Source organism: Mobula birostris, chromosome 10 (assembly GCF_030028105.1).
Source record: "Mobula birostris isolate sMobBir1 chromosome 10, sMobBir1.hap1, whole genome shotgun sequence".
NCBI lineage: Eukaryota > Metazoa > Chordata > Chondrichthyes > Myliobatiformes > Myliobatidae > Mobula > Mobula birostris.
This window is the reverse complement of record NC_092379.1, coordinates 42,060,616-42,072,844: the sequence shown is the minus strand read 5'-3', so window position 1 is coordinate 42,072,844 and position 12,229 is coordinate 42,060,616. Positions and strand designations below refer to the sequence as shown.

The window sequence follows — 12,229 nt, the reverse complement described above, 5'->3', positions numbered from 1 at the left end:
AGCCCTCTATTTTTCTAAGCTCCATGTACCTATCTAAGAGTCTCTTAAAAAACCCTACTGTATCCACCTCTACCACCTTTGTTGTCAGTGCATTCCACACACCCACCACTCTCTAGGTGAGAAACTTACCTCTGATGTCTCCCTTATACCTACTTTCAAGCACCTTAAAACTATGCCCCCTCATGTTAGCCATTTCAGCCCTGGGAAAAAGCCTCCGGCTATCCACACGATTAATACCTCTCATCATCTTATATGCTTCAACCAGGTCACTTCTCATGCCCTGACTAATCAAGAATCTATCAACCTCTCTGCCCTGAATATACCCAATGACTTTGCCTCTGTGACAATGAATTCCACAGATTCTCTGGATAAGGAAATCCTTCCTCATCTCCATTCTAATTGGATAAACCTCTGCTCTGAGATTGCTTCCTCTGGTCTTAGGCTGTCCCACCATAGAAAACATCCTCCCCATATCCACTCTAGAGGCCTTTTAGTATTTGACAGGTTGCATTGAGATCCCTCCCCCTCATTCTTCTGAATTCAAATGAGTACAGGCACAGAGCCATCGAACGCTCCTTGTACGACAAGCCTTTCAATCCTGGAATCAGTTTCGTGACCCTCCTTTGTACCCACTCCTGTCTTGGCACACCCTTTGTTAGATAAGGGGCCCAAAACTACCTTCAATATTCCAAGTGAAGCCTTATAAAATGTGAACATTACACCCTTGTTTTGATGCGCTAGCCATCATTGGTGGGGTCTGAACCTGAAGCAAGTGTGAACATCTCCTTGGCTACAGATGTGAAGGTTTATTTCCAGGAGTCACTGGACAGTAACCAGAAGAGAAGCTTACTCAACACCAAGGAGCACACGTCCAACCGTTAACCAGAAGCTAGGTGAGGGTCAAAGTGTCCATCCCAGCTCCCCTTCAGCGTACTATTTCTGTACGACTCTGGCTCTTTAGTACACGAGTATACTGCGGACTGCGTCAAGCCTTTTGCCCGGGATACTTTAGGTTGGAGGAATATGAAAGGACACACACTGATTAAACAGTTCGCTCTTCAGGCAAAAGCCTCAAGATAACCACCTTCTTGGAGGAGCATCTCCAGCTGGAGTACTGGAATGGTGTAATCATGTCGATAGATTGACAGGCACCGCTTCCATCTGCTGTGGACAAAGGAACTTTATAAAGCAGGGGCTCCCAACCTGGGGCCCCTCGGTTGATGGCAGGGGGTCGATGGCGTAAAAGAGGGTTGTGAACCCCGGTTACAAAGGTGAACAGATGGTGCAGACTACGACAACAGAAACTTTGCAAGCAGGAAGTGGCATTAACAAGGCGTAGCATATTGAGTACGTAGACATATTAACCAGACGCAACTCAGTTCTTTGCCACGGACACACCATCCGTACTAATCTTTCCCACTTCCAGCTCATCCATACAGTAAAATGCAAACGGTAATGTTGGGGGGGAGGTGTGAAATCATGCAATTGCTCCAGTGAGCGGAATGACAGACAGCCTGTTACCGGAATGAGCCAAGTGCTCTCCGTTATTTCACACACTGCCATGACGTGTGGGATACAGAGGCTCCTCAGTACAAGCAATTGATACACATGTGACATAAAGCCAAGGTGACAGCAGCAGCTTCAGGAAGATAAATCATGACAAGCCATGGGGAATAAGATCACCTTTCTTCACTATAATCCACGCTTCCTTCATCCACGTCACCTGCATTCCCACCCCACAAGCCTTTCCAGCGCATCAGTGTCTGTAGCCCCCACCACCCACAATAGACTCCTAGACTAATCTCAATCCCCCGCTATCTGCAAGAGGTCTCTGCCACTAATCACACCCCACTTTCCCCACCCCACCCTTCAGGGTTCCACGCCACTCATTCATCCTCGCCGCTCTCCCCGAAAGCAAGACAAGGTCTACACTCGCCCATTTGCCTCCGTTCAGGGCTGCAAACAGTTCTTGCAGGCGAAGCGGTGCTTTCCTCTCGGGGCTATTCGCTGTATCTGGAGCTCCTGCCGTGGCCTCCTCGACATCGGAGGACCAACACAGATGGGGTTGGGGAGGGGGCGGTTCTTCATCGAGCACCTTCTCTGGGTCCGCTGACAGAGCCAGGGTATCCCAATGGCCACCCACTTCAATTCGACTTCCCGCTGCCACCCCAGTGTCTGCTCTACAACTACATACCTGCTCATCAGAAGCCAGGGAAGTGAAGAGGGGTATAATGTCACTTTTCAAAAACTCCAGCTCCACAACCTTTGCAAATTCACCCAACTTTGATGCTGCTGCCTGGCGGACCACTGGCGTGTCATCTGAGCACAAGCTGTGGAAAAGTCTGCAGAAAAAATAAAATTAAAGGTCACATAGGAGTAGTCGCCCATTGATGCAGAACTTAACAATTCGCAAGCAGAAATACAAGCACTAAAAATTGACATTTTTGCAATTAATGTTTCTAAATCGGAAGCTACTAAAATATTTTGCTAAACCCATCATCATTATGTGCTGTGTCATATGCTATGGGTGGTCACGGTCTTTCCATGACCCTGATTGTTCTCCGTAAAGTTTTCTCGAGAAGTGGTTTGACATTTCCGCCTTCTGGGCAGTGTGTGTCTTTACAAGGTGGGTGACCCCCAGCCCATTATCAATACACTTCAGAAACTGTCTACCTGGCGTCAGGGGTCGCATAACCAGGACTTGTGATCTGCACCGGCTGCTCATCCACCACCTGATCCCATGGCTTCACCTGACCCTGATCGGGGCGGGGGCGGTGGGGAGGGGTTGATGGTATCGAAGCAGGAGCTACACCTTGCCCAAGGGTGGCCTGCAAACCAGCAGGAGGAAGCCTTACACCTCCTTTGGTAGACACGCATCTCCACCACACCACCCAAAAATCCAATATTTGTGGTATTCAGATTTTATCCTGAGAAATACTTCAAGATAGCAACAGAATATAGAAATTTACTGCACATTACAGACCCTTCAGCCCACAATGTTGTGCTGACCACGTAACCTACTCTAGAAGCTGCCTAGAATTTCCCCACCATACAGCCCTCTCTTTTTCTGAAACAACTGACTGTGTCTGAAAGTTTACACAAATGACGCCACAAAAAATTTTAATTCAGGGAGTAAAGCGGCTGGAAGTGAACCCCAGATGTGGGACTCCTGCACTTGGAGCAGAACAGAGCCATTGGTTGTGGACTGCAGGGGCACACAGTTACCAAAGCAACCTTCTCGTCCGACAAAACTCAAACACCTCCGAACAAGTGAAATCCTCTGCGCGCCAGATTAATCAAAATGGCCCTGAAGCAGAGCAACAGGCTTGACAAGACACGGCTCTCAAAAAGAGCACGCCTTTGTAAATGACAAGGCCACTTCAACCCCACAGCCGAGAGTAAGCGATGAGCACCACTCGACTATGATGCACCTCGGCTTTTGCTCCTTCCTCACTAAAAACACACAAAAAACCTTCAGTTTATGTCATTAAAAACAAAAATGCCACACTTTCTGTGCTATTTTGGGGCTGATTATTCTCTAAACTAGAAACTTCTACCCACTCAGTTAAAACAAGGTCCTGTCCACCATGGTGGTAGCATCTTATCGTCAATAAAACCAAATTATACTGAAATTGGGTGGCAGGAAGGAAATACGTCCCTGCCAAAGGAGGTGTAAGGCACTCCTTCCCTCCACTAGCCTGCAGGTCACCCTAGGGCAAGGTGTAGCACCCGCTTAGCCTCCCCGATCAGGACTACGTGAAGCCGTGGGAGCAGGTGGTGGACGGTTGTATGAGCAGCAGGTGCAGATCTCAACTCCTGACACTGACACCAGGCAGACAGTCTCTGAAGCGTATTGATAATGGGCTGGGGGTCACCCGTCTTGTAAAGACACACGCTGCCCAGAAAGAAGGCGATGGCAAACCACTTCTGTAGAAAACTTCGCCAAGAACAATCATGTCCACGGAAAGACCCACGATCGCCCACACCATACGACACGGTACATCATGAGCGATACTACAGGATGTAGATTTTCTACAATAATACAGTAATATTCCTAGCTAACTTCTATCATGTTCATTTGCAGCATTCCAAGGGAGGAAAGTACTTACTGACGCAGCTCGGTCTTTACAGAGCTGGATACCCGAGGGTAGCAGACACTGAAAAGGCTGCATGCCGAAGTCCTGGACGTGAACCAGTCACCACAAGTCAGGCGCTTGACCAGTGGCACAAAGTGGACTTCTAGGTCTGCAGGAGAGTGCTCGTGTGAGATGGCTCGCAGTGAATCGATGGCTTTATCTCGTACTACCGATTTTTCCACCGTTGCCAGGTTCTCCAAGGGAGGCTGATTAGTGGGAAAGAATTAAACTGAAACACATCTTCGTTTTACTCTACTTCTAAGAAACACAATATTTAGAAACAATCTTTAAGATAAATTCTTAAATTGCTGAGAATTAAGAATTCTCATAAAGAAAATGAGACAGAGAAACATTTAAAGGCAGAACAATATACAGCCGTGCTGGAGGACAAAACACAAACTATCAAAAACTGTATAAATCAAAGGACATATTTTCTCAATCACAGAAATTCTGAAGGTTCCTAACCCAGAAAACACTGTACTAATATTAAATAAATGGAAATTATACTGACACGTCCCTAATTATCAGCAATTACTATTTCGTCTTCACATTAAGTACCAATAATTGTTCAGCCTATGAGGTTTTAATATGCAAATAAACATGAAGCTGCCTGTCATAATAATTTTGCCAAAGTTTGAGGTAAGCCCATGGTCATCCACTTTGTAGGAAGAAATAAAAGTGTAAACTACTTTCTAAATTGGGAGAAAATTCAAGAATCTGAGGTGCAAAGGGACTTGGGAGTCCTTGTGCAGCATTCACTAAAGGTTAACTTGCAGGCTGAGGAAGGCAAATGCAATGTTAGCAGTCATTTCCAGAGGACTAGAATATAAAAGCAGGGATGTAATGTTAAGGTTTTATAATGTATTGGTGAGGCATCATTTAGAGTATTATGAGGAGATTTGGGCCCCTCATCTCAGAAAGGAGGTGCTGACATTGTGCAGAGTTTAAAGGAGATTCACAAAAATAATACTGGGAATGGAAGGCTTGTCACGTGAGGAGCGTTTGATGGCTCTGGGCCTGTACTCGCTGGAGTTCAGAAGAATGAGAAGAGACCTCATTGAAACCTATCAAATGTTGGAAGGTCTGAATAGAGTGGATGTGGAGAGGATGTTTCCTATGGCAGGGGAGTCTAAGGCTAGAGGACGCAGCCCCAGAATAGAGGGATATGCTTTTAGAATGAAAATGATGAGGAATTTCTTCAGCCAGAGGGTGGTGAATATGTGGAATTCTGTGCCACAGGTGGCTGTGGAGATCAAGTCATTGGGTATATTTAAGGCAGAGATTGATAGGTTCTTGATAGGTTCATGGCATCAAAGGTTACTGGGAGAAGACTGGGGAGTGGGGCAGAGGAGGGGAAAAAAGATCAGCCATGATTGAAAGACAAATTGATAAGACTCTTGATTAATCGCAGCATGAAAGGATACAGGGAGAAGGCAGGAGATTGGGGCTGAGAGGGGAAAATGGATCGATGGGCCAAATAGCCTAACTCTGCACCTATATCTTAATAGAACTATTCAAACAACAACTGTGCCCACGTTTCAGTTTAGAATTGCAGGCATCACAGGGGCTCCGAGAAAACGTTTCTGAATTGCTATTTTCTGTAATACAAAGCCACGCCATCTCAGCGTTCTTCAAGAAACACTGCTAAGAGTTTGTGATATTTTATATACAGCCTCCATCCACACATGAGCGAATTGGATTCCTTACGTAAATGCTTTAAGAATTCTCTGCCTGTACTCGCAGGTAATTTTACACAAAAAGAAAACAGTTTTGAAAGGAGTATCAATACAAAAAGAACGTACACACTCTATATGCAACATACTGACGCTGGAATGTCTAATTTGGAACAACTGCAAACAATAAAGTAAAACATGGAACAGTACAGTACAGAAACAGGCCATTCGGCCCACAATGTTGTGCTGAACCAGCTAAAAAGAAAACAGAAACCACCAAGAACTGATCCCTCCTACCTACACAATGTCCATCTCCCTCCATCTTTCTCATACCCATGTGCCTATCCAAAAGTCTCTGAAAAGCCTCTACCATCATACCAGTCAATGTATTCCAGGCATCCACCACTCTGATGGTAAAAAAACTTACCCCTCACATCCCCCTTGAACCTACCTACCCACTCTCACCTTCAATGCATACCTCTGGTATTAGACATTTAAATCCAGGGAAACAGATACTCTTCTCTACTTTATCCATGCACATGCTTCTCATAGTCTTACAAACCTCTATCAGATCTCCCCTCGGCCTCCAGCGCTTCAGAGAAAACAACATAAGTTTATCCAGCTCTCATGATCGCATGTCCTCTAAACCAGGCAACATTCTGGCGAACCTCTTCTGCATCGACTCCAAAGCCCCAACATCTTTCCTATAGTGGGACAATCAGAACTGCATGCAATACTCCAGACGTGGCCTACCCAGAGTCTGATAAAGTTGCAGCACTTCCTCTAAAGCAGGCAGCATCCTGGTTAGACCTCATTGATCGAGCTGCTTTGGTAGTTTCATAAATTGAGTTCGTTATTTTAATTCCGAATTGTCCTATGATGAACTGATCACTGAAAATCATTTTAATTTGAACTATGCCCTGTAATAGCCTGAGGCCCTCGTTATTTAATTTCAGAATCTTGTTCCCCATTGCGGGTATTTAAAACCAATACAATTATGTTATTTTAAATAAATATTTAATGCGTAGGCCCATTGCATCTGGGCATTAAAATCTGTGTTTTGTTTCCCCCAGTTGGGCTCATGTTGAACGTACATTTGGTCAATACAGAGCAGAGGTTTCAGTGTTTGGGGGACGGTATCAGTCCATGTACATTTTCCAACAGGCTGCGCGGGTGAACCTGGATCAGGGGTAGAGTAACTACACTTCACTGCAGCAATTCTCAATGAAACACCCCTCCAATATTTCAACCAGGTCCTGAAGAAGGGTCTCGGCCAGAAACATCGACCGCTTACTCTTTTCCACAGACGCTGCCTGAGCTGCTGAGTTCCTCCAGCGTTTTGTGAGAGTTGCTTTGGATTTCCAGCATCTGCAGACTTTCTCCTGCTTACAAATATGTTGGGGTGGCACAAAGCCTCATCTGCCTCAAAGATTTTATTGCAAACAATAAAAGCAGAGAGGGTTCTGTATGTGTCCATTTACCCCTCATTCAAGCAACCCATCATAACAAAGAAAGATTACAGGGACATTGCCGGGTCTACAGGACCTGAGTTACAGGGAAAGATTGAATATGTTAGGACTTCTTTAACTTGGAACATAGAAGATTGCAAAGAGATATGACAGAAGGAGACAAGATTATGAGGGGTTTAGATAGGGTAAATGCAAGCAGTCATTGTCCACTGAGGTTGGATGAGACTGCAGCTAGAGGTCATGGGTTAAGGGTGAAAGGTGAAATGTTTAAGGGGAACATGTGCTGAACTTTTCTATGACTAATTATTAAGTCATTTACTTTATCATTGCCTGTGGTACCCTGCTGCTTTGAGAATCATCTTCTGGAAATTAACCTTTATTAAGACAGTAATACCACTTCAATGGCATTAACCGCGTGTCCGTCTTGTGCAGTGCTTTGTAAATGTACGTCCGCTCTTACCAGCAAACAGTGAACATACTCCGGTCCGCCAACGAGCACCGTGAAGCTCCCTAGTTGCTCTGCTAATGCCAGCAGTGCCTCGTCTTCATCGAAAATGGTGTCTGCATCGAGACGAGAAATCAGTGGCAAGGCGACTCTGAGAGGCAGCTCAACCACACGCAGCTTTGTACCCACCAGTCAGAAGTGGGAGCAGCTCATTCCGGGTACGCTCTACCCCCAAGGCCAAGGCAGTTGTGGACAGTTGCTTTATGTTGTTCAACCGTAACTGGGGAAAGGAAAGAAATGAAATTGATCAATGCCATCTAACCCTGAACAGAATTCTGGAAAAAAAAAGATATTTTGCTTAAACTATGCTGCAATCAAAAATACACCACTGTAACAATTGTTGTAACAATTAAATGCAGGTAATGGCGAACAGAACAGAAACCCATAGCAGAAACCATTATTTCCAGAGCAGAGTGAGGTTATTGTTGTGACAGAAAGATTGGATCTCACGATTTAGCGATTCAATCCATTTCTTGCTTGGGCATTGTTGTGTTTGTGGCCGGGTTACACAATAAAACTATAAATAAAAATGCTAGAGACTGGAGCCAAGTTAACAGGGTTTTTCTCACTGACGGAACCCGAACTGAACACAGATATACAGATCAATACGCGCCTAATAGCGCATGCTCAATAACGCGTTACTACGACATAAAATAGTCCCATGTTATACAGTAGGCTATATAGTACAGGCATAATTCATTAGTACAGTTGATGAGGTTGAGTAATAACACTGGCCACTCCACTGGGCACCGCACAACATTATTCTCATCAGCACAAGTCCTGAGCCCAGTCAGTAAAAGGTTTCTCCTTCTACAGGTGCCAAGCCTCTGCTTTGGTCACCCATTTCCATGAATACAGGACCATAATTCACTGAACGTGGTGCCATGGGTAGATATGGTCATGAAGAAAGCTTCTGGCACCTTGGCCTTCGTAAATCAAGGTAAGTTTGGATGTTATGTTGAATTTCTATAAGACAGTAGTAAGACCTAATTTGGAGTGTCGTGTGCAGTTTCAGCTGCCGACCCACAGGAAAGATGTCAGTAAAGTTGAAAGAGTACAGAGGAGATTTATAAGGATGGTGCCAGGACTGGAGGACCTGAGTTATGAGGGAAGATTGAATAGGTTAGGCCCTTATTCCTTGATACATAGAAGATTGAGAGGAGATTTGACAGAGGTATGAGGGATCTAGGGTAAATGCAAGCAGACTTTTTCCACTGAGGTTGGGTGGGACTACAACCAGAGGCCATGGTTTAAGGGTGAAAGGTGAGAGGTTTAAGGGGAACATGAGGGGGAATTTCTTCACTCAGAAGGTGGTGAGCGTGTGGAATGAGCTGCCAGCACAAGTGGTGGATGCGAGCTCGATTGAATTGACTTTATTACCAACATCCTTCATACACACGAGTAAAAATCTTTATGTTGCATCTCCGTCTAAATGTGCAATTTATAATGAATAGTATGTATGTATGGTTCACAGTAATGTTAACTGCTAAGGCTATTAAAGTGGCTTCTCTGTAATGTTAACTGCTAAGGCTAATGTAATATCTTCCCTGTAATGCTAACTGCTGATGTAATGGTTTCTCTGTAGCTGTGATGTTTGGGTTATAACTACAGATAATGGGGAACTAACCAATGGGAGACATGTTCTTCTATCTTGTATGTTTGGAAACTGAGTTGGTACACAGGCTTTCAGGTGAGGCGAGCGAAGAGGAAGGACAAGTGTGGGGAGCGCTCGGTGGTCACAGGACGGCATATACGGGAATTCGAGGGTCCGGAGGTTGCCGGCGGTTCTGCGGAGGTCGTTTATGGAAGAACCCCAGATGCATGAGCTCCAACAATTTTTGTGCACAAATTGATAACTTTAATAAGAGCGGCACCTTTGTCTTTTATAACTGGGGAGAGACAACCTAATGCACTATTGAATGCTACATACTTTTCAAAGACTTGTGAACGTCAGAAGCAATATAGCAATGCAAAGGGCCTTAAGAATAAGTTGAGGGTGGTATGAAGGATCTTCCAGCAATGGAACAGAAACAAAACGAATAAAGCTAGATCAAGTCCTTTGAATAACCATATACTTAATTTCTTCAACAATTTTCCAAATTAAACAATAAATATTGTGGATAGCAAATTGATTTTGGAGTAGTATATACATAGAACTTTCTTATTTCCCTAATCAAAGACTGGCAGGACAGTCAAGGTAAGAAGGTATAACAATAATCTTACCTCTAGTTTTTTAATGAGTCTGGCCTCCTGTGCCTTCAATCTCTCCTTCTGATACTTTTCATGTACTTCCTTCAAATTGTCTACAATAGATCTCTTGTCAGATGCTGTCTCTGTTAGGGATGCAATCAAATCAAAGTTATAATAGGTAGTAGCTTCCAATTCAACCAATTATTTATCATTCAAGATATACACCTCAGCAGGGAGAAATCAACTAACAATTTTATTTAGTTTCTATTCATTTATTGCTATCTGAAGCTTAAGTTTCCAATTAAAATCCATCTGATTCAATGCAGTAATATCTGCCAGAATTAAATGGAAACTCTCACATACCATTTTGTTTTGCTTATCACACATGTACTGAGAGCCCCAGTCTTAGAACACATACCGACTAACACATGTAGGGTTCTTGGTAATGTTAACTGCTAAGGCTAATGAAATGGCATCTCTGTAATGCTAACTGCTGATGTAATAGTTTGTCTGTAGCTGCGATATTTGGGTTTTAACTACAGATAACAGGGAACTAACCAAATGAGAGACACATTATTCTATCTTGTTTGTCTGGGAACCGAGCTTTTGCGGTTTTTCGGTCGAGGCGAGTGAGGAGGTAGAACGAGTGTGGGAAGTGCTCGGTGATCACCGAATGGAGTCTACGGGAATTCGAGGGTCCAGCGGTTGGCAACGTTTCGGCGGAGGTCATTGAGGAGGAACACCGGAGGCGTGAGCTCCAACGATTTTTGTGCACAAACTGTTAACTTTAACAAGAGTGGCATCTTTGTCTTTTATATTTGGTTTCTCTACTAACCACACAACAAAATAAGAGATATAAAGTGTAATCACTTAATAGCTAGATAGAATTGGGGACCACGTGGCCGAGGCCCCAGACTGTGATTACTCTGCGCTCATTCTTGGGGTTCTGTGGTTGGTATCGGAGATCCGTGAAGGGCTATGCCAAAGTGAGTCACCCCTTGAACCAGCTTCAGTGTGGTTACCCTCCCTTGGGGAAGAAAGGGAAAGGGAAAAGGGGACGGGAGGTTGGAGAATATCTAAACCCATCGGAGCCCTTTCAACAGATGCAAAATGCGAGGAGGCTTTTCAGTCGCTGAAAGAGTTGCTGACCCAGACACCGGTGCTGGCTTTTGCAGAGCCCCGACTACCGTATGTTGTATCAGGATCAGGGCACCGGGTTGAGGCCTGTGGTGTTCATCAGCTGGAGCTTGTTGCCCTCTGAGAGAAACTCTCCCACCCACAAGTTGGAATTTGTGGCGTTGAAATGGGCAGCGGTGGATAAGCTGAGTGACTGTCTCTCTGGAGCCAAGTTTGAGGTGAGGACGGACAACAATCCCCTCACTTACATCCTGACCTTGGCGAAACTGGATGCCACAGATGGTTGGCGGCCTTGTCGGTATATGATTTCAGCCTGAAGTACCGGCTGGGGAGCCGGAACATTGATGCAGATGCTTTGTCCCGACGGGTGCATGAGGGACTGGACATGGACGAGGAGTGGGAGAGTGTTCCTGCCCCTGGGGTGAAGGCCATGTGTCAGTTTGCCATCACCGTGAAGGCCGAGGAAAAGGAAAGGGCGGATCGAGCAGTGGATCATTTGGGGGCTTCTGATGACACCCTACCTCCAGTTTACTGTAACCTGACTGTTCTGAAGAGCAAGCAGCTGCCGGAATTGAGTTCTGGAGGAGTGGCAGCTGCTCAGTGAGGTGATCCGGGCACTGGCACTATCTGGTATGTATTTGGAAAGGGGGATATGGCGCAGGCGGAGAAGACAAAACCAGCTTCAGTACCTCCATTACTGAGAGAATAGCCTCGTTTGAAGTTAAAGAACCAAATTTTATACCGGCCACGTCAGCCCCGGACCGACCTCGGCCTTGCCAGCTGGTTCTGCCTGAGAAGTATCGGAGCATTGCGTTGAGTTCACTTCATGATGATTCTGGACATTTGGGGGTGGAAAAGACCTATGGTTTTTCTGGCCCTGAATGAAGTTGGAGGTTGAAGAGGACTGCAAGTCGTGCATTCGCTGCATACGCTGGAAGACACTGCCTGTGCAGGCAGCTCCTCTGTCATACCTGCAGAGTGCAGGGCTCCTGGACCTGGTGTGTATGGATTTCCTGTCTATAGAACCCGATGCCAGCAACACGGCCAATGTCTTAGTCATCACGGACCACTACACTGGATATGCTCAGGCTTTTCCTCCCAAGGACCAGAAGGCGACTA

The 12,229-nt window shown here is 45.3% G+C and overlaps 1 protein-coding gene across 1 annotated transcript in view; it reads right to left on the bottom strand.

The window, feature by feature from the left end:
• LOC140203625 (serine/threonine-protein phosphatase 2A 65 kDa regulatory subunit A beta isoform-like) overlaps positions 1-12,229 on the bottom strand; it is an 83,155-nt gene that overhangs the window by 56,411 nt on the left and 14,515 nt on the right. The window contains exons 3-5 of the mRNA XM_072269673.1: positions 7,739-7,839; positions 4,110-4,342; positions 1,937-2,342 (exon numbers count right to left, since the gene is read on the bottom strand). Coding sequence (XP_072125774.1) covers positions 1,937-2,342; positions 4,110-4,342; positions 7,739-7,839 — 740 coding nt within the window. The remainder of the gene's footprint in view (positions 1-1,936; positions 2,343-4,109; positions 4,343-7,738; positions 7,840-12,229) is intronic.